General features: G+C 35.6%; 2 protein-coding genes across 2 annotated transcripts in view; both read right to left on the bottom strand.

Annotated features, from left to right (window-relative positions):
- LOC143186258 (uncharacterized) overlaps positions 1 to 14790 on the bottom strand; it is a 182495-nt gene that overhangs the window by 56432 nt on the left and 111273 nt on the right. The gene's annotated exons all lie outside the window — the stretch shown is intronic.
- Positions 9521 to 12858, bottom strand: LOC143185919 (uncharacterized). Its single transcript, XM_076389248.1, has 11 exons — positions 12855 to 12858; positions 12788 to 12796; positions 12513 to 12730; positions 12348 to 12441; positions 12219 to 12284; positions 11979 to 12143; positions 11674 to 11886; positions 11199 to 11318; positions 10716 to 10865; positions 10582 to 10641; positions 9521 to 9844 (listed from the first exon to the last, which is right to left on the bottom strand). The coding sequence occupies exons 1-11, from the start codon at positions 12856 to 12858 to the stop codon at positions 9675 to 9677; spliced, it is 1269 nt and encodes a 422-aa protein (XP_076245363.1). The 3' UTR covers positions 9521 to 9674.

Here is a 14790-nt window from a genome sequence, read left to right as displayed (position 1 = left end):
CTTTATCTCGTGATAGGATAACTTGTAGAGTGTGGAAGAGGGTGGAAAATTTTTCATGATATAAGTACTCGACAAAATTCAGCTTCATGTCTTACAGCATGAATTCTACTTTAAAAGGAAACGTCAAGAATTAGTTTTTATACTAGGTGTGTAGAAAATTTAATAGGCACAATATTTTTTAAATAAATGTACCTATTTCTGGGGAAATGGGGAAGTAAAACATTAAATTCTACGACAAAGCTTTTCCACAGATGCTAGATTTTGCAGATATACAAAAAGGCAAGTTTCTATCGCTACTATACATCAGACTTTAAACGTTAGTTTTTTACCTCATTCTACTGTGGCATAGAACATAAAAGAGGAACTTTTAGTCGAGGGTGGCTTAACCTCTACCGGTCGACAGTGCTGGAAATAAACTAAATGTGCCGAGAATATCCCAGCAATCGATCGCTAAGGGTTAACTACCCCTGTGACAGAAGTTGAAGAAACCATTAGTTCCTCCGATTTTCACCCCTTTATAAATTGAAACCTATAACAAAGTGCAATATTCCCTCTTTACACCTTCAAATTATTTACAGCGAAATATAACATTTTACTAATTATTTCGTACCATATAAATCCATCGACTAAACTTCAAACTTTTTCCACGCTTGCACCTCTAAAATCGAGTCCTAAATCCGCTGAACAACATCCATATTGCAAATTCAATTATATTTGAAACTTCTATGCTTATCCTATAATAATGAGATAGTAATTACAGCAGCCCTTCTAAATAGATAAATCTCAAGTTCCAAGCTATTAAGCTCAAAAGTGGTGAACGCGACCAAGATGGCCGCGAGGTCCAGAAACTTCGTCGACCGATTCCTTATAATTGGATATAACAGGAGGGAGGGGTGAAAGGGGTATTATACAAGATTACGCGAACGACACTCCTAATTAATGATATCGTGTGCTATTATCCTAACGGGGGCATCCTTTCAACATCGATTATTAGCGTCCCTGTTAAACGATGAACTCCTTTGACGAGGAGGGGCGGCTACTTCGAGCTGTAATCAAGGCCATCTAGAAAATTAAATTTCGCCTGAACGCGCGTTTGCTTACTGAATTCATCGAAAAGAAGATCCTGTAGTGGATTAAGCTATCGTGACTACGTTGCGTTAAACTTCAGAAGCATCGTGTCACGTCAGTCGCGACATGTGCCTCTACACAAAAGGTTAATGAAATTACGCGTGTGTAGTGGTTACAGTCTAATAATGATTGATACTGAGTACTCACGGCAGCTCGATGCTAGTATTGAGCGATTCACGCTGCGTTTAGAGAGGATTTAGGAACCTGAAGAGGATTTATTTGATTTTTAGTCTTTGCCATGCCAAGGTAGGGTCACAGATTTTTTAGAACTGGAATTCGAAATCTTGACAAAGACAGATAACAATCTTTCAAATTTTGTAAATTGAAAATTTGCTATGTTAAAATTGTGAACGTTATTTTATAATTAGTATGGCATGAAAACATGATAAATATGGCATATATAAATTTTTAAAATTAATTGTATGCTAGTAACTGTGAAAACTGATTATTTTCTGACTAACGTCAAATAAAGTATGCTAGGATTTTTATAATTTAATTCTATGTAATCAGATCATTTCTTCACTCCACATTTTTAAAACAGTTAATATGTTTCAAAGAAAGAACACTTATTTACCCGAATCATAATAGCGCAAACGGCTTTGATGCATCTCTTCGTACCTTTTTATCTTATGCTAATCTTCCCATTCTCACATGGGTAGCATATTCTACGTGTAATCTGATTAACATATTCTAGACTTTGCGCTTCTCTGCAAGCGTTTCTCTCCACCTGCCTTTCCATTATTAAATTAACTTAGAAGAGGTTGGCCAAAATGTGTTTCACAGTTTTACCCTTTTTCACTTTGATTTTTTTTTGCAGACTTTCCTTTTTCTCCATAATCTGTTTCGTTAAACCATCGCATGAATTACCTCCCTTAAAACAGAATTTACAACTAGACTACTTAAATTTCCTTTCGCAAGAAAATTATGACTACTTTTTAGATATGGAAGCTTCATTTTTTAAATTTAAATAATTGGTGTGTGGGGACGCATTTCTTCTCTATGAGCTCAATGATACCATATGGGCACATATTTTACATGTATGTGACTTGCAGGGAATACCTTTTACCATCATTTCAAGCAAAATAAACGTTGTGAAAAAAAATAAAGGAGAATAATAATCTTTTTATGGTGGTTCATAAAAGTATGTAAAACTAAAGACTCCATTAGCTCTTATTAAAACTTCTACTATTAAAAAAAAATCGAAAATACCTATATATCAAAATGTTAATGAATAGTAAATCTTGATTTAAAAAAATTTTCTGAACTCAAAAAGCTCTACAACTCAATATCAAAAATACACGAGTTGTTAATTATTATTAATATAATTTTTATCATCAATACAGATATGAGGATACACGATACTTGCAGATATAACCACACACTTCAAGCAAGCACCCTTATACATATACATATAATTCAAGAATTAATGACTAATACAGCGATATACATATGTATCACGATGAAGCACTCGTTAAACAGAAGTTCGTTTTTAATTTCATACTTATGGTACATCGATCCCACAAATAAAACATAAAAAAACGTTTCTCATACAAGTGCTCGCGAATCGAAAGCTCATCACGCCTGGTGGCAGTCTGGAGGTAAAGAGAACAGGAAATAGACAGCAATATAGATTAAAATGCGGTCGAGTCAAAAACGGTCCCAGGGTGGTCATCCCTTTTGTGAGACTGCGATGCCACTGAAAAGCTCTCGAAAGAAGCTCTCAGGTTTATCATAATTGCATCTTGCGACCCGATCTTCCTCCTAATGGCGAACAGGGGCTGCCAACCCAGCGAGAGCTCAACCGCACAAACACAAAAGATTAGTGCACGGATCAGAATCACGAACGTTTTCAACTATAAATGAAATTATTATCAAAATGTCCTAAACTTGTGGAATTAGAAAGAAACTTACAATAATAAAGTTTGCAAAATTTTAAAATGACATAGCTTTTGTTAGAAGCAAATGAGTTTTAATCTGAAGACTATTATAAGAAAAATAGAATATGTTCCAGTATTTTCATAAAAAACTGTTTCTATATAATATACCAGTATTATTTATTCATGTTTTTCTCATATTCAATAGTGCAAATAATAATAGATAATACTTTACTTTCTGATCAGTAGAAGGATAAAGCTCATTTACTCTACTAAATAGTTCCTTAAATAAGTTGCATAAGTTCACACACTTACTACATAAATCATATTTCTCCAAAAAATCATTTTTTCGGTATTAAAAACTAGAGTGTGCTCTACACAAAACAGGTGCATGTACGAAATATCTTCGCAATTATGACAAATTTATGAGAAAAATTTGTCTGCCTGTCTGTTCTAATAATTTGCTGACGTATTCCAGGTTGCAATATCCAGACAAGATATTCAAAATCATAAATATCTTCGCAACTATGAAAGATTCACGAGCAAGATTCGTTTGTATATCTATTCCAATATCTTGCTGAAATATTCCAGGTTGCAATATTTTGCCAAGATATTCAAAATCCTATCCACTCTTGCTCGACTCGAAGTTTCATTCGTGTTATCTCGATACTAAGCCAGACAGAGCTTGGATCTCGGCAAAGATTCGGAACAGAGAATACGTGTACCTGTACCGAGGCATTGAATCAGAACATAGTAAGATATTGAAACAAGGGGAGAACTTCGAAAATTTTCTAGACTCTCTCTAGCATTCCAATATCCCGCAGAAAATTCAAACTTCCTATATCTCATTCTGACTTCGGTTCACGTCCTCGTTTATGTCCTGGATTCCTATTACATTGGTATTTGTGCACAATAATTTCGCCAAAAAATACCAAAATGGATAAACAGTGGCCACAGAACAATATTACGAATGGAAAAGGAACGTTAAAGGTAGGCTTCTGAAACTGAAACTTCCTCTTAAGCTTCGTAGTTCCTTGTAGTATGATATTAGTTAAGTTCTTGTTTATTTGGTCCATGAACCCCATAGATGATAAATGAAGTACCATCTCGTTCAATATTTCTTTATAAGGAGACCTCGCCTTTACCACGTAAAATAAATTTTGAAACGTCAAGCACAGTGGACTCTCCTTCAGCACTGGCTGTCCATTAACATTAAGTTTTGCATGTGTCAGAAACTGGGAGATATCACGTGAAAAAAAGTACGACTTATTCAAAGCAGGTATGCCGTGCATAATGGATTCAATAATTAATATCAAATCATCAGGATGCATCCTTTCCTTCACAATCTGTGGTATCTCACTCAAATTCATTAGTTGTGGATAGAGTTGTCTACTCACTACCACCTCAAGATTTGACTTCGCGAGATCATCGAAATTGTTGATCACGATCTCCTGATTTATCAAAGCCAGATCGAACAGCTCTGTGTAGAACATAGAAGTGAACCTGGCGGAGATCGTCGCCAAGCAAAGGAACAGAATCTTCTCTGACAATGTGGTGGGCGACCTGGTGACAGAGAAGCCAAGAAGCAAATTTATCAGGTACATAGGCTGTCGTAGGTGCCTATCGACCAGCAATACTGTTGACACTACAAGAAATATCGTGACGATCACGATGCCGAGGATAACCATGCCAACGAAGTTCCAAAGCGCAACCCGTATCACTGGTAATATAGGTATTACCAAACACACGTCTTCAACGACGATGTTTTCAATGTATTTTACACTCTGATCTATTTGGTAGTGATAGATATACTGTAGTCCGAGTATATCGATCTTCGACATGTCAGTAGTCAGGGTCACCGTGAAGTTCATTACATCTTGTATACACATTAATGGCAAAAGACGAGAAAATGTTAGTTGGAATGAGGGCGGAGACAACATTAATTGCACATTGTCGTTTGTATCTTCAATGTACAAAGACTGCTGATGCATATTTCTCACTTTACTCGGATACCAGTTGAACGTGCTCGGAGGATTCCATTTTTGAACGTACTTATTAGCGAAGGGATTATACTGATGAGCAACGATCTCAAACAGCCGAGTCTGCGACACTTCTTCAGTAGGCAAGATTTCCAGAATCTCCAGTTCAAGAATTTTCCTGCTCCATAGATATTTAAAAAAGTCTTCGATCCCTGTATCCACTTCATCTTCTACCAGTAATAATAAGATACGAGGAACGTGGGAATCGTGCCATACAGTATATAGGTCACTGACAATCTTTTCCCATGACTCGTGACGCAGTTTGGATTGACAAGCGTATATGTAAATGATAAGGCTACGAGAGGTGGCCAAGAGGTTCGTGAATCCTGGCGCTCGTGTGACATCCACGGATTGTGTTGGTACTAATCTGAATAAGATCTCGGAAACGGTGGATATTACTCTCACGGTGTTCTCATCTGCATGAAGATTCTGAATCAGCAGGATAGCGTCGTGAGTGTTCGTTGATTTTACGATGTTGCGCACCACATCTTGAAGCGGTTGATCGTTTGTTGGCCCTGGCAGAACCAGGACCTGAGTTGATGGAACAATAAGCATCGCAATTAAAATGGATATTGACGTAAACTTCATCGTGACTTGAAATATTGCGGAGACTTCGAGTAATTTCAGGTTCTGGGTTGCTACTTCGAGCATTCCCTGAATACTGATGTTTCGTTCAGCTTTGCGTGGTGAAGTTACATGGTGAAATATAATAGGACGTCTACTTCCGTGGATCGCTGATAGGAATTTTCTGTGCAACTCATTATTTGAGTAAAATATTCGTTTATGCTAATAGACGAAGAGTGGTGTTTTCCATTTGGGAAATGAGATACTGTACGATGTTGGAAATTGTTGCATTCTTGTTGATGTAATTGCTCATGAATATTTTGAGAGTCTAACAACTATGCATGGATAGCTATGCAGATAGTTATGCAAGGATCGAATGGAACTGATACTTTACGTCCATAATATTTATTTGTTGTTGAATGCAACTTTCATTTTATTAATGGAGTATAAAGATGCAAATGTTGAGAATTCTGTTTATGCTGCAAGAAATAATTATTATTTCATGGTTAATTAGAAAGTATCACAATAGATCAATGTAAAAATTGTATTTATAAATTCATCTCTCTGGAATATCCAGTTACAAAAAATATTCGTGTCAAAATCAGCTTTATCTATTCTAACAATGTAGTGAAAATATTTAATTTATAAGTTCTGTACGACACAAGTCACACTTCAATCAAGATTTGCTTCCATGATTTACTTTGTTCCATATTCATAGACTATAAGACCATGAATAGCAACAATTTGTATACAGTTTCTATTATCTTCGCAATACTAGCATATTAGAGTACAAATTGAAGATGAAGTTGCTTCGCGAAATATTCCATTATTTCTATCGTTTTAATACTGTATTTATAAAAAACAGAAATAACTTCCTGAAGGATTGACGTGTACGAACGAGGGCCAGTTATACAGATAATTTTAAAACTGTTCATTATTAATAGCAGAGATGTTCGATCGACTTCTGTCGCCAAAGTGTGAGTAAATAAATATTTCACCACTTCATACGAATAATAATGCAAAAGCTACATTCGCTAGTATAGACAATCATACATACAGTGATTGATGCTTTGACATAATATTCAATATCCTGCTTTCGTTAGATCAATTCCTTAGACAAGTTAGTAATTAATTACTTCCTGCGTTCAAATTATAAATTATATAATTATATCGAATCTCTTTTTTAAACCCTGTCTGTCTATAAAGGTTCATAAATTCCACTTAATACCATGTCTAAAAGGTATAAGCTAATAACTCGTATGAAGAATAACAAGTCCAGACCAAAATTCTCTACTTCTTCAAATAACCACACAATCGCTCTAAAATAACTCTCCATAAAATAACATAATTTGCTATTCAATCATCACCAAATAGATCCATTAACCCTCGCCGAACGACGAGGTCCATTCAGTCCCAGACGTAGTCCAGCACCATAGACCCAGGTAACCACCAATAGTGCAAGGGTTAAAATAACTCTCAAACCTGTTCGATATTCCTACAACCATTCTACTTTATTTCTGTATCTCCTTGCAATTCCAAGGTTCTAGTACTCAAGAAGCTATCCACAATCTCTCAGCGCTCCTAACAATACCAATCATCCAGCAACAAAACTCATTAAGTTATGACGCAAAGAAGATCTTGGAAAGACGCATTCAACATTATTTGCGTCTCGATAAACGTTAATTGATATCCCCGAAAGCATCACTGTGCCTCGAATGAGAACATTCGGGTAACATTTACCATCCTGTTCGATAGTCGGTGCCTATCGTGCAAACGTGAACGGTCTAAGAAACGCGTCAGGCGAATTGATTAGCTAATGGATTCACAGGCAGCTGCGATCCAGGTTTAGATGGAAGTGCTTGATGGGAGAAATGAATTCGGCCTAGCTATTGTCGCGGTTAATTTATGCTCGAAATACGTCTCGATGGCTGCGTGACGAGGTGTACAAGGCTGTCGAACGGGAACCGTGTATTCGGATCCAAAGCCACGATTACAAACGAGTCTTGGTTCGATGAACGTGACTGGATTAACCCGTGGAAATTGTTTTTTCAATAATTTGGCTTCGTTTGTAACTGAACCGATTCTGTGCTTCGCGAAATGATCAAATTCGTGGGGAGATAAATTAAATAAACGCTTTTTTAGGCAGTGTTAATCGAACGTTTTTGCCCCTGTTCAGTGTTGACTTTTCGACATCTCTTTTTTTGGAGTATCCATTTGGGTGGAAGCAGATAATTTGATTGTTACTTCTACTCGATTTTCAAAATTTACTGTTAATTTACTGCATTGAGGTTTTTTGAATTGCAGTTTTCTGAATCCTAATTCTAGTCTAAGACTTCTTTTACTTAAATTTCAGGTATGTCTATATACTATAAATTGCATTAAAAATAGTGCATTTATATCGTATGCAATTTATATTAAATCAGTTATTAAAGACAAAAATTCTAGTGCACTTAATTATTGAACCCCCACTGTGTCTCTTACTTTATTCCTCTTTGATCAAAAAGGAATAGCTTTTTTATTTATTTTTTTTTCACAGTCTGTAGTAATATTCGAGATAAATCAAATCAATTTCATGCAAATCGAACACATTTCGTGAGAGTAAATTTCTCGCATTTCAGTAAACTGATTCTGGCACGAATTTCGCCGAGCGCGTAAAAGCGAAAGCACAAGGGAAATGCGAAATGTAAGAAAGAGACGAAGGGCTTGGGAAGAGGGATAAGCAAATCAAATGATGCAGACGGGAAAGTCCCGAAACAGATAAGATGTATAAAGGTTTGGCTTTCTATCTCTGCGCACACAGCTGTTTCTAAAAAAAGGGAGAATGTACGACTGCAGTATGAGACGGAACTGAAATATGCATGAAGGGATAAGGTATGAAAGGTAACGTTTCTAACGTTTCGAGTATACGATCCACATATGTGGGAATTGCTTTTGAAAATTGTTTCTGACAACTGAAACGGTTCTCTTATCAGTGCTGCCAAACATAAATTTCTTTCCCTGATACTTATTTATTAGAATCAAATTTCCTTTATTAGACAGAACTAATGAAATGTTAAATAACGAGTAAAATAGCTAAATAGATAAGGAAGATTGAATTGCTCCATAGCTTTTGCCTAACAATATTAAATTTACCGAGACGAGCTTTTAAACACTATTTCAAGAAATATGTTAAATCTTCTGGAACAGTATTTGTGATAAAATATCAAAGAAACTAAAAATTTCCTGAATTACTCTGCGCAGACTATCACCACGAGACTAAAGAATTCCAATTAAGTGTGGTCAGTTTATATACGAACAACCCATTTGAACAGAAGCACAGTGAACATTGCCGCTGAACCAGCAAGTTCCAGGGGATAGCAGTATAGACTTTGCAACAGTATTTTGCGATATAACGACGATGCTGGTAATCGAACCAGAGGCTATAACCATGAAGGCAACCGACATAAATTCGATCAATTTAACGCAACAACGATGGGCGGAACTTGCAACCCCTTACAAGCTTCCTTCTTTCAACGGAAACATGCTGCAGACTCCATAGCTTCCGGAAACTTGAGAAATTCCACGGTAAACGGCGCACAATTTCGCAAAAGCTACATGATCGCGTAAGATAGTTTCGATCAGCCTTATCATGCTCTTAGTTATTGAGGGGGAAAATCGAATGGTCAGTATAACTCCCTCGAAACTGATATGTATCTCGATATATCGAACGAGAAGTTTTCCGACAACGAAGGGAAACATTTTTAAAGATTTTTAAGACTGCTTCTTCTATTGCAAAGAAGATTAGAAGGATTCATTGATTTTTCATTTGTTCCGCCTTCTCGATTTTCTTGCTTAAGAAGTAGGTAGAAAGTTTATGGATAATATATATGTAATTCAAAATTTGATGGGAAAATCACTTAAAATTATTAACATAAATTAAAGCATAAAATTATTAATGTAATTTATAGTATGTTACAAAATATATGTTTGGACATTTCACTCGTTACGATTAAAAATATTTTAACGAGGTACGTAAATTATGTATGCATTTTCTATTTTCTAGGTACAATTTGTATCACAAGATATTTTTTCATGGTGATAGGTATTTTACAATATCGCATTCCTTTACTGGACGTCGCTGGCAGGTTGGTACTGGTGGTACTTCACATGCACATATAGTGCAATCGAAATTATGTGCTTGGTATACTTCATCACCTATGTACATAGACATGTCACCAAATCGACAGCTTTTATCTTTCCCTGAATATTAGAAGGAATGGATAATTATTTTTATCTCGGCTTACAGAGATCGTTTAAAACTAATTAATTGATATTCGTGATTAATAGCTTTAATATTAATTGATATATTAATTTTAACTTTGAAAGCATTAATTAATGTGATTTCAGGGTTATTAAATGTGAAATTATTACTTCAGTATTGATACCTATGATTCCACGATTATTTAATGCTGGAAGCTTATTTAGTTAAATTATATAACAATTTGTGGTATATAAAATGAGCATGAGGACTGAAATTCAGTATCCTAAGCTCGGATGCTCGTATCTAATTGTAAGCCCAGATTACCAAGTACTTTAGTATAATGTCCAAATTTGTTCCAAAATCCACCTAACTTCACTTTGTACGGTTCTATCTTGATAAGTCCTCAATGATTCTAGTTAAGCTTCCACAGAGATTCTCATAGATTCTACCGAAGTTCGAACGTCTGTTCTAAGTCCAGAACAGCGTTAATGGAAAGCGTATAAAGGTAACACTTGAAATATCTATCTTACTCGCTATCTGGGCTAATTAATAAGTGCCTCGATATATTATCTGATAATTGTAAATGCAAAGGTGTTTATTCCGCAAGGAGTATAAAATCGCTAACATTAAACTAGTAAATCAGAAAATATTAGTACCAGTTAATGAATCTAATTAATTAGAAAAATTGTGATGGAAATAAAAGAAATAAAATATGTAATAAAAAATTAGAACATACCTATATTGAAAATAAGCTTAGCCGTGAAGGGGTTGCGAATAACAATATCATTTGTATTGTCTAAAAAAATGAAGAAATTTGAGAAAATATATTTTTTCAATACTCCATGTCCTGTTTCACTTTTGTAAACTTACAACACGCGAAGTTGCTGCTGCAATCTCTTTGTGGATTTTGGTCAACGTGGAAGGCAGGTGCACAATTATGATAAACAGCTGTAGCATTCATAAATAATGGAGCGCAATAGTTGTGGCTTGGTTTCTTGCAAAAGAGTTCGAGATTTTGATCTAAATGTATACAAATCGCTTAAGACTTACATTGTAAGTGGATTATATAAATATACAAATATAAATTCGATTTATATTTAATTTTTTTGCTGGAAATAAGAAACGAAAATTCGCGGAATAAAAATGCTATTCTAGTTTTTGGTTAATTTCAAAGAAAAGAATTGTAACAAAATCAAGTTATCTTAAAAAATAAAGCAGTATTATTACTTCATTCTGTTTGCACTTATTTTAGCTTTGCAATTTAAATGAATTCTCGTTCAATACGGTTTCTAGTACCTAGACTTCAATTTCACTCCGAGAACGATTATTTTATTGCGATCGTGAATTCTATACCTCTGTAACCCGATATGCAGTAACAGTCCTTTTCCAGGTCAGATTTCGATCTAAAATATTCCCCGTCTTTGTAAATTCTGCCGTCTACCTCGCAGGTCGCCCTCTCCTCGCCTTCCTTGACTAAAGAGTATAATCGGATTCGTTTAAATCCATTGTTTCATGCGCGTGTTAATTGCGTTCTTATGCTGCATCGTTACGTTTTAACTGTGTCAAAAATAATCGCGTAAAATGTTAACATCCGTAAAAATATTCGAAAAAACACAAAGTCAAACTATTTCTTTGACGACTATATAGTTAAGCCAAATATTTAATGCATTGTATTCGCGAGATATTATACTTAAAAACAGCATTCATTTTTAATGATAAAAAATCTTGCTTTTTAAATGGAATTCATTCCCCATATTTTTCTTTTTTGACTTATTATTTTATTTTAAACTGTGTGACTGTTTTTGCAAGATACTTGATTTGTACTTACGACAGATGAGCTTTGGGCAACATTCATCGTGTGAAAATTTGATGTAACAGTTTGGCGGAGGTCGCTCATCAATTAGTGTGCAATTGATTTGGGCACAGACGAAACTGGCGCTGTTCGTAAATTTCAATAATTTAAATCTTTGAAGGTGCAGTTTTCGAAAATAGTATTCGATTTGAAGCGTTAGTACTCTTAATTCTTGTAACACTTCTTTAGCTTTCAAAATGTTGCATTATAATCGAGACAGTTTTAGACTAACTGGATCAATAGTAAAACTATTTTCTCAGTATTAATAAATAATCCATCACAGCTCAAATGAGAACTGTCAACACGAGTACTGTCGAGCAGATCGATTTCCTCTACTTTGCCTCCATCACTGTGCACACGAACGCTAGTTCGAGCAGTATTATGCGTGTGCAGTACACTCGAATAAAGTGTGGTGCACAGAAAGAGAATCCCACCAGTAGACAGCACTGACTCAAACAACGAAAATATGAGTCACGCAACCATCTATGTCTAGCGCAAGAGCTACAGGGTCAATCAAACACGAGCGAAGAGTGACAACGAGTGGAACCCATAATCAGAGAAGAACTTCAACGATATTACGTCCAAGTCTTAAAATACTCGCGAGAGCCAGCGACAAAAAGTAGAACCAATTCCTCAAAGGCGAAGCTTGCCCCACGCAACCATAATCTGACGCGCACACGTCACTATTAATCCTGGAACCTCCCATAAAAAGCCAGTCATTTCAGCGTCACGCTGCTCCTCGAACTTAACGCCCACGGATTATCGTAGCTGCCACACGTCTACACTTACGTGCCATCATCTCTCATTTCACACACGCAATCCTTGTCACAAGGATTCCTGTCTTCGTCCCTCAACCTCTCGCCGACGCTGTACTCGTGCTCGTTCACGTGACATTTCATCTTTGATACGTTCTCTAGATGGCTACAGTCGTATCTCTTTGCGCAACAATCGGCAGGATTTCTGTACACTGGAGCGCATCCCAGATCCTCGTAATACCTCAAAGGACCTGGACACCTGCTCCTGTGGCAAACATCTTTGAAAAGTCGAGGAGTGATTATTTGAAATTAATCGATGGTTTTAAAGTGTTAACCCTTAACTACTGATTAACGTGAGAGATTAAAGTAACTGGGGAATATTTCTTCATGGAAATTTGTGACACATGTGACGCCTCAGTTCGTGTGTAACAAGTTATGTTATATTCATTTTGTAAGTATTTAATGACGATATGTTTTAATTAGAGAGATTTGATATCCCAATTAATGTTGAAAAACTTTGGGTGTGTGGTTAAGGGTTGAAAGTTGGTTTCTAGAGATTATGAGTTGCTGTATAAAATATTTGTTAGTTTCTATTTGAAGACTGTCTCAAGTGAGGTGATGGCACGATCAATTACTATCTAGACGTTGGTGCATGTGCATTGGAGTAGCACCGCAAGCATGATATATGTATCTAATATTATATCAATATTGACATTGACACTTGTTTTCCTTGATGTGTATAAAAACCCACAGCATGACTGACCGCTGGCCAATAGGAACATTGAATGTCAATTAACATGCGCCCATGGCCATTGGAGTACAGTATCAATGAAAAGCTTGAAACCACTTTGTGGTGGAATTAGTTTCTAGTGGTATTGTATCACTACTAGAATGTAATACGATTAGGATAACTACGATTGTATTCTAAAATAATATTAGCAGTAGCACATCAAAGGTTCACTATTTTTTAGTTTACTAATTTCTGCAAGTGATGGACATTTTTTCTACCAAATATTAAAAATTGAGGTAGTATAAGTACTGAGCACCACACCAGTTAATTAAATATTTAGTCCACATTTGCGAAAACAGAATTCGATTATTGCATCTGCGTTGATATTAATGCAAGCTTTTTAAAAAATTCTTGTTTAATTAATAATCGACTTCTCACCTTGTGATGTCGCATGAACAGCAAGGAGTAGCGTAACCAGAGTGAGTTTCTGAATCAACGAGTGGAAATCTGCGAGCCTGGCCATCGCTAAAAGGCAGCAGACCAAGTCGCGTCGCAGCTATATCGCATCTTTTATACATTCTGTCGTGACTAGCTCACAGGAAAATGTATGGCAAACAGAGGAGAGGGGAATTTCTAGCTTTTTAGAGACGAGACTTGTTTCCTCTTTCATTTAAAAATGGATTTTTCTTGTAACTAATGCAAACACTGCTGTTCCTCTGCTGCTCGTTAGAATGAGGCTGCTTACTAATAGATTCGTCCATTAAAAAGTTGGGGAATAATTAGAATATTACTAGAAGCAAATAACGAAACTGAAAGTTGAATATAAATGTATTTCTTAATACTTCAACTTTGGACCATTCACGTCCTCGAATTTTCGCAATCATGAATGATAACAATCTCGTACAACCTAGCTTTTACGACACTTCTTTTTGCATGTTTCCGAAAATTGAATTCAGAAATAAGGTGCGGGTTGAAGGTTGCCAGTTTGTTTCTATTCGATTGGAGATACACTTGCGTAAATTTTTTAATGGCACTTGGCTGAGTTCGTCCATTGCATAACTGTATAAGTAGTTCACATGGGCTAAAGTGTTTCACGTGGGAGCTTGGTTTGTCGAAATTAAAATACGTGGTTTACCTTGACATGCTGTTCTTTCGTATTCTGTGTTTAATTATTTCAAATTATTAAAAAAGTTCTTGTTAAAAAAGATTGTGCTAGTGTAAATAGAATATTTATGAAATACATATTTAAGAGTAGATGTATTAATATCAATTACTGATTACGAATTAGAGTTACACTTGACGTAACTATACATTTAAATGCAATGTCCATAGCAAAATATAGGGAGACAGCAAATAAGTGAACTTATTATTAATCATTCGAGAGGTGTCTATGTAACACTGTAAGAATTGCTAAGTAGACTGCTTAAAAAGTTCTCCAACTTCTTATACCATTCAGGAATGCTGTTTAATACTGAGATTGTAAAGTTGGTTTTGGGCTTCCTTCGTGCTTAATGTGGAATTACTTTGCGTTACATAATGAATTATGAATGGTGTTTAAAATTAAAAAAAATTGACTACTTATTGGATATCGTGATTTGTTTTTGAAGC

The sequence above is a fragment of the Calliopsis andreniformis genome, chromosome 12 (genome assembly GCF_051401765.1).
Source record: "Calliopsis andreniformis isolate RMS-2024a chromosome 12, iyCalAndr_principal, whole genome shotgun sequence".
In the NCBI taxonomy this organism is placed as follows: Eukaryota; Metazoa; Arthropoda; class Insecta; order Hymenoptera; family Andrenidae; genus Calliopsis; species Calliopsis andreniformis.
The sequence above is the reverse complement of the archived record's forward strand: the minus strand, read 5'-3'. Positions and strand labels throughout refer to the sequence as shown.